At 38.3% G+C, this 15,393-nt stretch overlaps 2 protein-coding genes across 8 annotated transcripts in view; one reads left to right on the top strand and one right to left on the bottom strand.

The window, feature by feature from the left end:
* The window catches only part of LOC135213207 (cyclin-I-like), a 364,491-nt gene that overhangs the window by 249,104 nt on the left and 99,994 nt on the right, over window positions 1-15,393 (top strand). The window lies entirely within an intron of this gene.
* The window catches only part of LOC135213206 (uncharacterized), a 31,473-nt gene continuing 29,222 nt past the window's right edge, over window positions 13,143-15,393 (bottom strand). The window contains exon 4 of the mRNA XM_064247180.1: window positions 13,143-15,186. Coding sequence (XP_064103250.1) covers window positions 14,563-15,186 — 624 coding nt within the window. The 3' untranslated portion in view covers window positions 13,143-14,562. The remainder of the gene's footprint in view (window positions 15,187-15,393) is intronic.

The following is a 15,393-nucleotide window of genomic DNA, read 5'->3' as shown; positions in this document are numbered from 1 at the left end:
TAAACATAAACATTGCGTTCGCTACTGGACCAATATTTTTCGGTAATGAGATTCATATCTTCAAAGTCTCAATGTTTGTTAGGAGCTGAGATTTCCCTGTATGATGGTATATGTGTACTTCAAAACATTTGTCGGTAAAGAATTGATTAAACATCTCATTACACTTTCTTTTGCAGAGAACTAAATAAGGAGAGAAATTTTGCTTATTTTGGTTGCACTGGGCTTTTGGCAGATTTGAGTTCTTGACAGCCAAGAAATGGCTTGAGTGCTCACCAAGCTCACTTGATGCCCAGTTGCCTCTGATACCTGCCCCCAATCTGGCTCCAACTCTCCCGCATCCAATTTTTTCTCTCCTACTACTAGCTCCCTCATTTTTTCACTCTCCCATGCCTGGCTCCCTTGCTTCTTCCGTGCCTTTGCCAGTCTTGTGTATGGTTAATGGAACTTAACCTTGTAATAGTGAAGTGTTGCAATGAAGGAGGTGTCTACTCTTCCCCTGATGCTCCTAGACAAAGGCCCCTGTCAACTCCCATGCACCAGGGAGGAGACATACTGGAAATCCAAGGGAGGTCCAGGAGTTACACATCGGTAGTCGCCCCCTCATCGAGTCCGTTGCCTTTCCCAGGTATCAACAGACAGCCACTGGAAAACCGTCTTACAGACATGAAGCAAAGGAGGTGACTATCTAACCGGCTCCTTGCACTCCTAAACCCAGTCCCTGTGAGACTCCCATGCACCAGTGATTCTGGTGCTAGAAGTTCACTCTCAACGTGGTTCGGAAGTCACGTAAAGCCGTTAGTCCCGTTGCTAAATAACCACTGGTTCCATGAAACGTAAAAACACCGTACAAACGAACCCATGCACCAGGGAAAAGGCATACTGGAGTCCAAGGGGGTTTGCCCCTAGGTAGTTACTCCTCAGTCGATCCTGCTGTCTGCAGGTCTTGACTGATAGCCATTGGAAAGGCATCCATAGGGATGTGCTTTCTTTGTCCTTTACAGATACAGATACCGGTGTAGACAAGTGGTCATAATGGGACTTTTCAGTGTGTCTCAGCCTTTAAAAAGAGATGTATCTTCAAGTTGTGGAGCGTCTGTATTTGCAAAGCGCTCTGTCAATTTAAGTGCTCAGCAGTGTCAGAGAGGACAGAGTCCATGCGGATGTAAACTGAGCGCCAACCTGCTAGGGCCTGGCACCAGATCCTCTTTGGCTCAGTGCCACTGCTGCAACCCTCCCCCCCCCCACCCCTTTATTTATTTATTTTTTTTATACACTTGTTCTGCTTTGTGCACCAGTTCAGATTACACAGGGACCAAGCGTACCCCCGGACAAAGATGTCTGTCTTGAGTTTTTTTAAGCTTGTTGGTAGAAGCTACCTCCTTTGGTTCTTCCCAAGTCTTCCTGGAAGCCTTTCAAGAGTGAAACTCGGGTTTTGTTTAAAGAAGCAAGAATCATTTGTCTTTCCTCCCTCTAGTGACTAGATGGATCTAGGCCTTCTTGTCAAGTTTATTGGAAGCCCTAGTTATCTTGAGTGACAGCCAAAGCACTGGCTAGAGTCTTCCCTTGGGTTTTCAGCCTCCTCTCTTGGAATTTCGGACTTTTTCTGTCTGCCATACTACACTGGTGCCCACCAACTTTCTGTCTGCCATATAACACTGGTGCCCACTAAGGTGTTAGCCTAGTTGGACAGTCTTTGTATGAGGTTTTTTGCAACATGTCCTCCACTTTTCATCCAATTCAGAAGTTTCTAGCAAAAACTGAAAATGCCTTTGTTCTTCATGGCCACCGAAGATATTCATGTTTACTACTGCCATACTCCACTTCCTTCCAGTGGTAAGGAAGCTAGCTTCTCACGTTCCTTTTGCAGTTTCTCTCCTTGTTGAACGACCTTACTTGGGCTCCAAACAGAAGAGAAGGACCTTCTTTGCTGTTATGGAATTCTTCAAGCCTTTCATCTGCTCCAGATATTTTCTCCACCACATACAGTTCTACAATGTTTTCGTTCTGTATGAAGGTATCATCGAGATCCACAAGTGTTATCGAGTTCAGTAATGTCAAGTCTGCACAGAAATCGTGTCCACACGGCTGTCTTATATTACGCAGATTCGGCAAATAGTCATCAGCATGATTATCAGCAAAAGGCATATCCCACATTCCCTTTCCATTTCCTTCAATTAGAAGACAAATTTCAGTAGAGATGAACCAGACAGCCCCTTCCTTCAATCTTTCATGGTAATTGAATGAAACCTTAGAGATGCAGGAAGCACTTTTCCTTGTCCCTGCCGACTCTGGGAGTATCTTATGCCTTTCTTACGGGACAGGGTCTTCCCAGCTTGAGGGTCTGTGCTTTGGCCTCTTTACAACAAGTTGTCTTTGAAGTCCTCACCCCTCTTGTATTTGACTTCGTTTTTACTGGGCATGAATGTCAGTCCTCTCTTGTACGACTGACTTCTTTGATCCCCTTCAGTGGAAGTGCTTGAAGGTTTTTTGAACACAAGTCCACCTGGGACAGGGAAACTCAGCTGGACTCTTTCTTTTACTCTCAGCCCCGAATCAAGTTGGAACTATGTTGGCAGCTGTCCAAACATGTATATACTTTTGGAAGGGAAGTTCCTTCATCCTTGAGCTAAAAACCTCGTTTTCAACAGCTCAGATCGAGGTAGGGGAGCCCTCTTGAGGAACCAGGGGATTATCCAGGGTGGGGGTGCTTGATGGAGGAATGGATCCTTCACTTCGAGTTCAAAGTTTCTCATTTAAAGTTTAATGCCTTTTGACCTAGTACAGGCAGCCCCCGGTTACTGACAGGGGTTCCGTTCCTGGGTGCTTGACGGTAACCGACAACTGTTGATAACCGAAATTCAAAAGTCTACGAGCGTCACAATCCATCTTATGGTGCCCTGGACTGGTTAAGATGCCTTAGACAGTGTCACGGCCAGATATTTTGCCCTAATATGTAATAACTCTAACAAAAATTTGGAATTTCATTTGCTTAATCATATACAAGCTATGGTTTGCATGGTAGTTCTACAAATTTTTATTGTCAAGTTCAATGAACTTACAGATAAATCTTGGCCTAGAATGAGAAAGAGAGAAGTCACCTTTTTCAGAATATGTACTGACTTTTCCTCCATCTCTTTATCATATCCTCTAATTAAATAAATTAAAAAAGCAAAAGAGAATGATAAAAGTATTGTTTGTAACATTATAATCGTTGCTTAAATGCTACAGCCATGAACAACTGAATGAAAACAGTTGATTTGCTACAACAACCTAACCGAAGCTGATAACATCAATGTTTTGTGTTCATTTCAGCCGTCGTATGATAGTAAATTACATAGTTTGGTTACAAATGACGTTGATTAAGTAGAATAGGACTGATATATTTTTATATTATATATTTATTTGCTATGGAGAAAATATTGGCATGGCAATATATTATTACTAAATTTTAGCTGTATTTGTAACTGAAACTGAGAAAACAATGTTCATACTGCTAACGACTATGAATTATCATGCATCCAGTAACATGGATGAAACTCGACCTCAAATAGTAGAGGGGAAAAAGCTGTTTTAATTAAAAATGCTAGGCGTGAAAGAACAGATTTTATTTTTATTTTCACGCTGATAAAAGATACATATGTAAAGCTTGTAATATGATGAAAAAGGGTAAAAATAGCAAAAGGAATCTGCTTATTTTTTTTGGCAATAAAAACCATGCTCCTGGCACCATCTATTAAAAAAAAATAACAATCTAGTTCACAAGAAGACATGTGTATTCAAGTCATATTTCAACTTTAAAACACATATGGCTAATGTGTTAATGAGCTTCATGCTATGGACAAGAGAGAGGGATTTGTACAAGGTGACAGCCTCTGTTCCTTTTCTCTGGGTTTCCTCACCAAGAATGAGGTTGTTTCTAATCCTTGGCCTCATTCCTTCATCCTCAAGAATCTTATGGATGTTCTTGGGCCAGAAGAGGAGGAGAGACTTCTTTGCCCAGTGAGGGCACCGAGATCTTACCTTCAGAGGACTGAGATGATCAGAGGACCCGCTAACAGTTTGGTGTTCAGTGAGGAACCCCTCTCATCCACTCTCAAAGAACTCTCTCTCTCTTTTTCTAAGCAGTCTGATTATGGAAGCCCACTTTCAGGCTAAAGAGGACGATTTTCCACCTCTTGAAGTGAACGCTCATAAGGTTCGAGCGGTCACCACTTCTCTTGCTTTTCGACGCAATATGTGCCTGTCTGTGACGCTTTAAGCAACCTACTTGAGGTCCAAGTCGATTTTTGCTTCACATTATCTGAAGGATGTTGAAACCGTCTTTGATAATTGTAGTACTCTCGGTCCTTTATCCATGGCTCTCATGGTGTTTGGAGAGGTAGCATTGGGGGTCCTATGTCCCTCTATTACTCCTCGCCTTGTTTTAGGTTGTCAAATCAGAGGGAAGAAGCCTGGAGGTACATTGTACCTGGCATACCCTCCAGTGTTTTATTTGTGGGCTGTTGATATTTTATATCTGGTGTAGGTGACAGCATTGTTTTAATCTGGTCTTCACCCAGAGCCCTTAAGGGCATTACTTATTTTCTTTGTCATCGGTGAACCTCTATTACTCCAAGTTTCCCACTGAAGTTGGGGGGCAACTTTTGGCCATACTGCCACACCCTCTGCAGAGTAAGATGAGTGCCAACCAGAGGCAGTCATCTCCTGCAGCAGCTCTCTTATCAGGTAAGGTAGAACAAGTATTGGTTTAATGCTAACAGTAATGTCTTTTCAAAGTCATTATTCTTAATAATGTTTTGAAATAGACCATGTCCATGATCCCACCACCTTTCAATGTGAAATCAGCTATGTAAGTGCTTAGTGAGCCACTGAAATAAAAGTGTAATTTTTATGATAAAATAAGGTTTTATTTTATACTTACCAAGTATTTATACATAATTGGAGCCCTCCATTCACCCCACAGATGGACTTCATGGCTCAAATGAATTGGAGGTCTCTGTTGTGTTGTACTTGGCAGTTCCAAAAGTGAGCGGGTGTCTGTCACCTACACAAATTTTGGGCTGCCGTGGTAGGAAGCCATGTAATTGGTTGGTAAGTATAAAATAAAACCTTATTTTATCATAAAAATATTTTTATAATGAAATAAAGTTTTATATATATAGGCAGTCCTTGGTTATCGACGGGGGATCCGTTCTTGGCCGGGTGCTGATAAGCAAAAACCGCCATTAACCGAAACTGCAATTTATGGCGCTCGGTGCCAAGTTCCGGTTATTGGCGCCAATAAAAGGTTAATGGCGCCTCTTAGGTATGTTATGGTGCTATACCTCTATTATTGGCACTTTATTGTGCTGATAGCTGAAACTTGGCCTGTTATGGCACCATAAATTGCCAATTTTATGGCACTGGGCAAGCCCCATATAACCGGATCGCCATTAACCGAGTCCGCCGATAACCGGAAACTGCCTGTACTTCTATAGTAATTACATGATCAGAGCCCTCCCTCCTCCCATCTGATGGACATAAGCATAAACAGAATGAGGTTCTGCTAAGTCATTCCTGCTGCTGTTGTTAGTAGGCAGGGCTGTCACCTGCATTAAGCACTCAAAGCATTGCCATGAATTTTGAATTTCAGCTGTCATACTAGTTAGAAACTGTAGCTATTTAAGTACTTGGTAAGTATATATATATATATATATATATATATATATATATATATATATATATATATATATATATATATATATATATATATATATATATATATATAGTATGTGTGTATAATATATATATATATATATATATATATATATATATATATATATATTTATATATATATTATATATATAGGTATGTATATATAACTTTTTTTTAATTAGATTTGAGTATTAGTATGTTGATCTTTTTTTGTGACCAGAATAGTTTCACTTTTGACTTTGAACTTTAAAAGAAATGATGGTTTAAAACATTTCATATGATTAATATGTTTCTGTTTGTCTTCCTTCCTTCCTTCCTTAATGCCCCATGTTTCGGAACCAATGGTCAGTTACTGTGATGGGAGTACAGTTATTGTTCAAGGAGATTTAGTGTGAAGACCAAAGGGATTTGATATAGACTGACTGATAGGAAGGAATAGAAAGGGCTAGATAGAACAGTGATCATTGTCAAAAAGGTGTAATAGACGTCCTTCTTCAGAAGTGGAATTTTTATGAAAATTACGGGAAATTTAAGAGACTTCCATCATTGAGTCTGCAATTTTGAGGCCATGTCTATACTGTTGGTGGGCAAAGCCAAGTCTGAGTCAACACCATCTGAGTCCTAGTCCACCCTTTTGGGTTCACTGTCTGGTTTTGTGTTTGAGGGAACACTGTAAGTTCAAGGCCAGTTTTTAGCTTTTGTCTGTCCGTCCACACTTTTTCTGTTTGCCCAGTTTCTGTCTGCCTCCCTCAGATCTCAAAAACTACTGAAGCCAGGGGGCTGTGATTGGTGTATTCATCATCCACCCTCAAATCATCAAACACAGCAAACTGCAGTCAGTCCTGTAGCCTCAATAGTTTTTTATTTTATTTAAGGTTAAAGTTAGCCATAATTGTGCCTCTGGCAACAATTTAGGGTAGGCCACCACCGGGCCGTGGTTAAAGTTTCATGGGCCACAGCTCATACAGCATTGTACCGAAACCACCAAAAGATAGATCTGTTTTTGGTGCCCTAGATTATACAATATACAAAAAACTATTGCGAAGAAGAAACTCCAGTGCATTTTGTAATTGTCCTATTTCAACTGCACTTGAGTCAAAGAGTATTAATATGAAGGAGTTTGGCCCCTGGAGTCAATCATATGGCTCTGTACAATTATAACAGGTCTCAGAAATTTATTTTGAGTGCTTAAATCATCATAAGGATTTGGAGTTTCCATTCTGTACCTCAATAATTAATCCACAGTTGGCAGCAGTGATGCTTTGCAATGACTGCTGACTCAGTGCATTTCCACGTTTGATTATAAATCTGTTCTACACTTACATTTAAACAGATTTTGTAATTAATATACAATAAAATGTTATTTCAAAGCTGTTCAGTAGTAACGTGATTGAATATTAAGTTGTTTTATAGAAAAGTATAAACTTTTTTTTTAAATCATGCATCAATTTTTGTCTTTCAACTTATGGACTTGGTACTTTTGATATTGCAAAATATTTTTTTTTACATAAGAGGTGTAGTTGATAAACACATGACAAAATATGAAAATTAAGAAATTATTTACATTGCAACCATATGATGGACAGATGCAAACTCATGAGTGTTTTATTGTTATATGTACTCATGTTGACTCAACACCTTTTTTTTTTTCCCAACCGTAAACAAAAAAAATCAAATAAAAGAAAGCAAATAAACCCTCATGTAAATGCACTGCACTACGTATATGTTGAAGTGTATTCATGATTGAGATTCCTTTTAGGGTGACTTTCCACTTTTAAATATTGATGATCTGTCCCAAGTAAATCTGGAGAAGGTGAGATAAATACCAGATTGACCAGAGGACGATTTTGATTCTCAACTAGTTGGTTAGTTAACTGCAGGGCATCTATTTTTATCAGCTACTTTATGGGAGGATCAGAGGTTTTGAATCCAGTCATTTACTTTTGCAGAGAACTTTCTTTTTCTTATGAATAACCATTGTTTGCAGTAGCTTCACATCAGTTTTTTTTAATGAGTCCATTTACATTTGCTGTCTTGAGTATGGTCATATTTTTTCCAGTACCTCAGGTCATTGGGTAACAACATTATTATTTGTCACAGAAGTCTACACCCCATTGATCACTGAATTTTACATTGCTACATTTTGTTTCACATTTTGATGAATCTGGTGAAGCCATTGACACATTCTGTCCAAAGTTTTTTCAGCATGAATTTAATTGCATAGGTTTAATAGCTCTATGGCTCCTTGATGATTTTTGTGGCATCAGCAAGAGTGTAAAGTTTTCACATCATTACATTTTGTGTGGTAGAATCATCTTCCGTGGTCTGAACAACACCCTCTTTACGGTACAAAGAGTAATAGGCTTAAATATCTCTGTTACCTCATCAGCCACAACCATTGTGGTGGTGTTGTAAGATGGAGAGGGAATGTGAATATAAGGATTAAGATTTTCATTGTCTTGGCTTTTGAAAAGAAAAAAGAAAAGGAGAAAAGTGATGGAGGAGCAACTGTGGGGAAACGGGAGACCCAGGTGGTCCTGAAGAATTTGCCCTGTGAAGCTATGCTGAATTGGGTGTGATGTCAGGGTGCAAATGTGTTTTGGGAGAAATTTTCCTATGGGATTGGACTCCCCTGCCACCTGAATTTTGGTCTAGTTTTCCCAAGACTGTATAGGGAGTGTTGCAGTCATGAAGAGCAGCATCTTTCTGTGAAACATATGCCAAAACAAATCCTGAAGTAAGCCATTCAGTGAGTGTTAGAAACCCTTGGATAGGTAGGCTCATCAAAAACAGCAACCCCAACTAGGGGCTAAGCTTAGAAGCAGATTACCACACAATCTATAGGTTGGATTAGAGATGCCATGGGGTTAAGTACTACATGGTTTCAGTGTTGTTTTCATGGGATTCTGGGAGGCTTGGAATGTTTTCCACCATCAGAAGGGCCTTAAGAGGCAATCCCTTACAGGTGAGGTATCTTCTGACTTCTAGGACAAAGCGCTAATGAAACCAAGAAAAGTGTTCTCGTAGTGCAAACCTTGTTGTGTACCTATCCCAAAAAGTGGCAGTGGGAATTTTTTTCTTTTAAGAAACAGGAATAAGTAGCATTATCAATCAGGGCTGCCCTAATCAGAAACCTGATGGCTTTAGCCAAAACAAAGTGTTACACTTTTCCTGTCTTAAAATTTGATACTTTACACTCTTCTTCGCAAGTCCTCTTAGCTATTTATTGGTTGGCAGGGCAGGAGCAGTCCCCCATCTATCACTTTACTTTCTCTCTCTCTCCTTATCTTTTTTTCTTTTCTTTCTCCAGAAGCCAAGTCAAAGGATATCATAATCATTTCATTGTAGTGTGTTTCTCTTACTTTTTCAGTCCAAACCTCACTGAGATAATCAAACCATTCTTGAATGACTTTTCCTGAATCATAATTGAGTCTATTGGGATGCTTCTTTGTATGGCAACCCTGCAGTACAGTAATGTCACAATATTAGTCATAAAGGATTATTAATACAGGCAGTCCCGGGTCATCTGCGGGGGTTCTGTTCTCGGCAGGGTGCTGATATGTGAAAACTGCCATTAATCAAAATTTGGTCATTTATCACGCTTGTGGTGCCAGCATTCAGTTAATGGTACCCCAGTTAGGTATGTTATAGCGCCACAACTCTATTATCCAAAACTCAGCCCGATATGGTGCCATAAAAGCGCCATAAAACTGAATCGCCATTAACCGAGACTGCCGATAACCAGAGACTGCCCTGGTTAATGGCACTTGTCTACTACCATAAAATCGGTGATTTATGGCACCATAATGTGCCAAGTTCTGTTATTGGCACCATAAGGCACCAATAATAGTGTTATGGCACAGTGAAGTACCCAGCTTCCTGCCTTTGGTTTAATTTTCTAGGCTTATGATAGCAGTCTCCAAAAGCTTACTGGTTGCACCAAAGACCAACTCTCACCAGTTAGCCTTAACTAGCAACCTCTGGAATTTCTCACTCAAATGGAATTCGTCTCTATCTTGGGGCAAGTCCAGAAAACACAGGGGTGTTAGTATTTACCACTGCAAAGATGGCTCTGGGGTTCCCAGATGTATGGTCACTAGGGGGAGCATATTTCTTCATTCAGCTGTTTCTTTTGAGTGCTGTGTGCAAGATAGCTTATATAAGGTAACAGGCTTGTATAAAGAAAATAAGTTTTCACACACAAAAAAAATCATTTGCTCTGGTGACCTGGTGATTCAGAATGTAGTAGAAGTGTTGTCTTATATGTACATATTTGTATGGTCCTTAAGTGCACAGTACCATAAAATATGACAATGGTAGGCAAAATTAAAATAGTATAAGTCTGTAAAGTGAAAACATTGATTTATGGATCTCTTACTGATTTTCTGCCCCATCCTTCCGTTTAGGTGGATGGAACTCTGAAATGAGTCTGACGCTTTGATTATACTTGATGTCACTTTTGATTCATATCTGACTGTGAGAAACATCTAATGAAAGTATCACCAAGTGCTGCATGTCAGTTAGGTACTATTTTATGTAAGGCTTAACCCTTAATGGACAGACATGCAAACATGAGTAGCAATGGTAGGTTTTGGGTGGTGGAATCAGGCAGGAAAGAGGTATCATTACTTCTATAGCCATTACATACATTCACTGATGGCATCTTTTAGACTGGCTAAAATCCACTGGACGGCTCATGAGAGAGTTAGTTGGGATCTTGATTTCAAGGGAGGATGTAGTGCCTGTATGTCTCGCAAGATGTCTTTTTGTAAATTTACTCATAAATGTACCCGGGGGCTACTGTTGGATTTAGTCTTTTCCATTATGATGGTAGTATTTTAGTTATAAATGTAATTTTGCAAAGAAAAGTGCAAAGAAATATTAGAAAAAAATGTATAAATCCAAAAAAGTTATTGCATCTTCGTTCTTGGTAAATTTACATAACTATTGTACAACAAATATGCTCAGCATTTGTCACTAATCTTTTTTCTTATATGTTTTGATATTGTGTGAGGTGTGATTATAATTTTAGAAGATAAAATAAATTTTATGTATTTGAAAAATCATGTATAACTTCATAAAATTTACGATTGTATAACTTCACAATTTTTTTGGTCAGTGCATTTAGCGCCTCAGTGGCATGATCAGTATGGTCTTGGCCTGCCACCTCTGTGGCCGCGAGTTCATTCTCGGGCATTCCACTGAGGTGTGAGAGATATGTATTCTGGTGATAGAAGTTCACTCTTGACATGGTTCGGAAGTCACGTAAAGCCGTTGGTCCCGTTGCTGAATAACCACTGGTTCCATGCAACAGAAAAACACCATACAAACAATCTAACAAAAAAAACCATAAGTGTATATGTATATCTTCCTCTTTCCATTGAGGATTGTTTTTCTTAAATTGGCTGACCTCAAGTTTGGCCAGCCTGGGGTACTGCTTATTGATTTATTACCCCATCCATTAACAGTTAATATATTTATAACAGTGATAAAATCAGTGAACTTGTTTTAGGTCATTTGTCCTTCTTTCTCTGGAGTACCATTCTCTGGTGTAGATGTCTGCCTCTGCAAGAGATATTTCTCTTGTATAGAGAATGGTTTGTGGTGGCAGTTTTCTGTTTCCTAACGTTAGTAGTTATGACTTGGACCGTTGATGGATGGTCTCTCGATTGTCAATTTTTTGTAAGTGTATTTTAACGGAGATCTTTCACCTTCACAATTGATCCCTATCCTCTTTTCCTGCTGAGAGTGACCTTATACATATATGCAGTAAATGTGCCTCACTGTCAAGCCTCTCCATTCAAGAGGTCCTTATCTTTGGACTACGGAGCGACTAGTCTCCCTGAGGATGTTGGGCAATTGGAACCTCACAAGTTCAAGTGAAGATGCAATGCATTGCTATCCTAGTCATTCTCATTTAATTTTTTTATTTGCATTTTTATCTACTATTTATTTACCCATTTGAGTTTTTTTTAATAATTGATCTCTTCTTTCTGTGTTTCCTATTACCTTCTGTTATTTCTTTCAAATAAATGCCATATTCTTTGGAAGCTTGAATTTCAAGTCAATAGCCCCTTTAGGCTTGTTCCATATGAATAGGGTTCATCTTCAGAATAATAATTATTAATTGATTCTTAGTAAATCTGGCACAATGAGAGCTGTTCCTTGAAGCTGCCTGCAACTTAAATGCAAGACCAACTGTATTTAGTTCTTGTAGTTAGCAGAGTGTGATTCGTGGATTTTTCAAGATTTCTTTTTTGCATTAACTTATTTAGATGTACATAACATTGCCTTTTATTTTGGTTGGGATATGTGTGTAATGAGGCTCAGCGTGCTCATAAAATTAATTATTTTCTGCACAACAAATATTAGATCTCACTTAAAAGATGTATATACAGTGTTCCTTGGTATTTGCAGGGGATGCGTACCAGACCGCCCCGCGAATAGCTAGAATCCGCAAATAGTTTAAACGCCTATCAAAACACTTAAAACTTCCTAATTTGTTAGGTAAAACTCAAGAAAAACCCACAAAAAATGTTTATACAGTACCTGGGCTTTTATTAGTTTTATCACAAAAAGTGATAAAATTGATAAAAAATACCAAGAATTTGTGGATATTTCTCATAGAAAAATACCACGAATAGGTGAATTTCCTGCGAATAATGGGGGTGTATGTTCCAGAGAGAAATCTGTGAATACGTGTACGGAGTGCGCGAATACGGGGTTCAGAAGTATATAAAATACTGTACCTTATTATTTGCCGAAAGGACGATAATATTCTTCTCGAAATTCTTTCACAATTTAGGTTGTGCGAGCATTACTTAGGTTAACAGTTTATTGCCATAACAGATTCCGAGAAAATTTAATTATGAGAATAAAATCAATTCCTGAGTTGGGTATTGTGTTTGTTAACATTGATGTAGATCCTTGAAAATGATGACATAATGTGGATCAGCATAGTTTGTCACTAGATGTTAGGAAACTAATATACAGTTCCCTTTTATGACTAGAATGGCCATAGTAGCATCACTGCCCATTCTGGGATTATTTGGGGACCATTGTGTCAAACTCATGATTAAGTGTTAGGCATTTAACGCAGTACTCTCAATACCTGCCCAAAACTAACCTTTGGGGTAAAGGGCATAGGGTGAGTTTTGTAAGCTTCTTTTTTATATACTTCCCATGGTCTTGAGTTTGAACATTATTGATAACAAAAACTTGCTTGGTGCAGTTGTATCTTAACACAGTTCAGCACAGTATATTTAATATTGGTCTCTCTTCAATTGTTGCATGATTGCTGATTTGCTCAATACTTCATTTCTTATTTTGTCCCCAGCATGTGATTTCAAGTTTATAGTTGTTTGATTAAACATTTTAATCGGAACATGAATGTCCGTGATAGATTGTTTCTTCCTGATGAGGCTAACAAAGGATAATGACACTAAAAGTAACAATAACTTGACTTGAAAGAAGTACATCAATGCCCATATTTGTTCACATTAAGTTTAAAGCAGTTAGAATATTTTTTCCTATTTATATCAAAGCATAGAGAATACATGTAAATAGCACAATAAATAGTCACTTAGATTATCTAACACAGAGGAAAAGATATGCCCATATTACAGTTTGTACACTTGAAAAATGTGACATTGTAACAAATCCTGTTCTAACTCTGCTACTGTAGTATTTTCGTAAGAGTATCTATTATCTGTGGTACGTCATATGGAATTTTATTTGGCATCTACATTGTGAATACAGTATTTGATTGTAAAACAAAGAGAAATGAATATTAAAATATATTTCTTAAATGAAATAGGTGTTTGAAAAGTCAGTCTAGGATTGCAAATTGCTTTTTTAAATTCATCTTCAGAGCAGCATTTGCCTACCAGCCAATTGCCTGGAGTAATAACAGACATCATGTCTATATAGATACATAATCCTCTGTCCTTAGCCACCTACCTATCTTGTGATTCTGAAGAGGGATGTAAAAGGACTATATACTACTTTTCAAGTGAATGTTGCAGTACATACTTGTCAGTGGAATGTTTGTATCTAGAACTAAATGTATGGCTGAAAAAATCTACCCAGTTTTCATACAATTACATAAGAAATACTTTACTTGGTAGAGTATTTCATATGATTTATAACATAATTTAAAATAGACAAGGAAAACTTGTAAATTGATGTTAAGATAATTATACACGTGCATATTGCACTTTGCATGTTTTATATTTTCTATAAATCAAAAAAAGTGCAATTAGTTTAAATTGTAAACTTAGGGCACTCACTTGGCGCATTACTCTACCCTAGGTGTCAAAGAAGAATTTCTCAAACTCAAATTTTGTTGTGTCTCTGTCATTAGAAACGTCAGTGCACACTTCAAAATCTAGTAGTGATTATCTTAACTTGGTCAGAATACAGGTCGCAGTTTTTCTCATTATTTAATTGAAATTGTTAAATATCACAGTCTAACTTTAAAGTTACTTAGGTAAGTATTTAAACATAATGAGACTTTTTAAGCAAGCACAACTGCTCTCCATTATATATAATAGCATGAAAGCATAGTATATTACAGTGAAGCACGAGGAACACAGCTTGTTGTTCATTTTTCTTAGATACTGTATGGATTTATGCCACATCAGGTAGAACTCAGATTATTCAGAAGTGTTCTGTGTAGTATGCTAAGGATGAAAGTATTGTCCAAGTTAGTTCCCTATATGATATACTATCACTTGTTAGGTTTATATATACCGTTATCAAGATATACAAGTATTAGTAATCATTCTCTCTCGCTTAAGAAGGTGATTATATGTTGTCCCTGATGAATATCTAGCTGATCACTGAAAAATCCAGTGTCTGTCAGGTCACTTACGTTAAACTTCTTCTATCTTCGACGGGAATAGAGCCTTGTCTGTCCCGTATGTATTCGTATAAAAGTTCGTTGCGTAGAACATCAGTGACAGCATCCTCTGGGCCAAAAGGATCTGTGTCCTTTGGGGAAAGAGAATGGTCGGTTGGGCTTAGTGTTGTAGTTGTAGGTGTGGCTTGTTTTGGTGGTGTAGGTTGTGTGGATCTGTTTTTGGAATTGTCAATGTATGCATACCAGGGTTTCTGTCTCTGGTATATATTACCACTGTTACTCACATAAGCATTATACCCATTGACATTGGTAGCTGGTAGGCCCCGCCTGAGCCCATACTTGTACTTCTTAATAAATGGTTTTGCCGAAGATACGCCAGAGCCAGACAGTGTGGACCCCGTGGGCTGTGGCCTTTTTGGTCGTAATGTGAAGTATGGTCTCTTGTGTGGTCGGCTTGGCTTCGGGGAACCTTTGTTTATGTTCCCATATGGACCATATCCCGGATTTGGATAAAATCCTGGTTGGTCAGGAGGCAGGGCACCAATTTTGTTGAGACTGGACAGCATTGGTCTCTTCATAGGCCTTGGCATTCGAATAGACTTTTCTGGGGCAGAGCTGGTCGATGACTCATCCTGTGAGAATATTTAGGGAAAATTATTAAAGTTTGTTGTATCATGTAGTCAGTCTTCCACTTTATTTCAGAAATATGAAATATATATTCCTTTTAGTGTACCGTATACTACCTACAGGTAGTAGTGCCTTCACCAGAATTGTGGAAAAACATTCTTTTTTTATGTCATTAAACAAGAACATTTGTATTGTACAGAAGGTTACCAATG

The sequence above is a fragment of the Macrobrachium nipponense genome, chromosome 42 (genome assembly GCF_015104395.2).
Source record: "Macrobrachium nipponense isolate FS-2020 chromosome 42, ASM1510439v2, whole genome shotgun sequence".
NCBI lineage: Eukaryota > Metazoa > Arthropoda > Malacostraca > Decapoda > Palaemonidae > Macrobrachium > Macrobrachium nipponense.
This window is presented reverse-complemented; position numbering and strand designations above follow the sequence as displayed.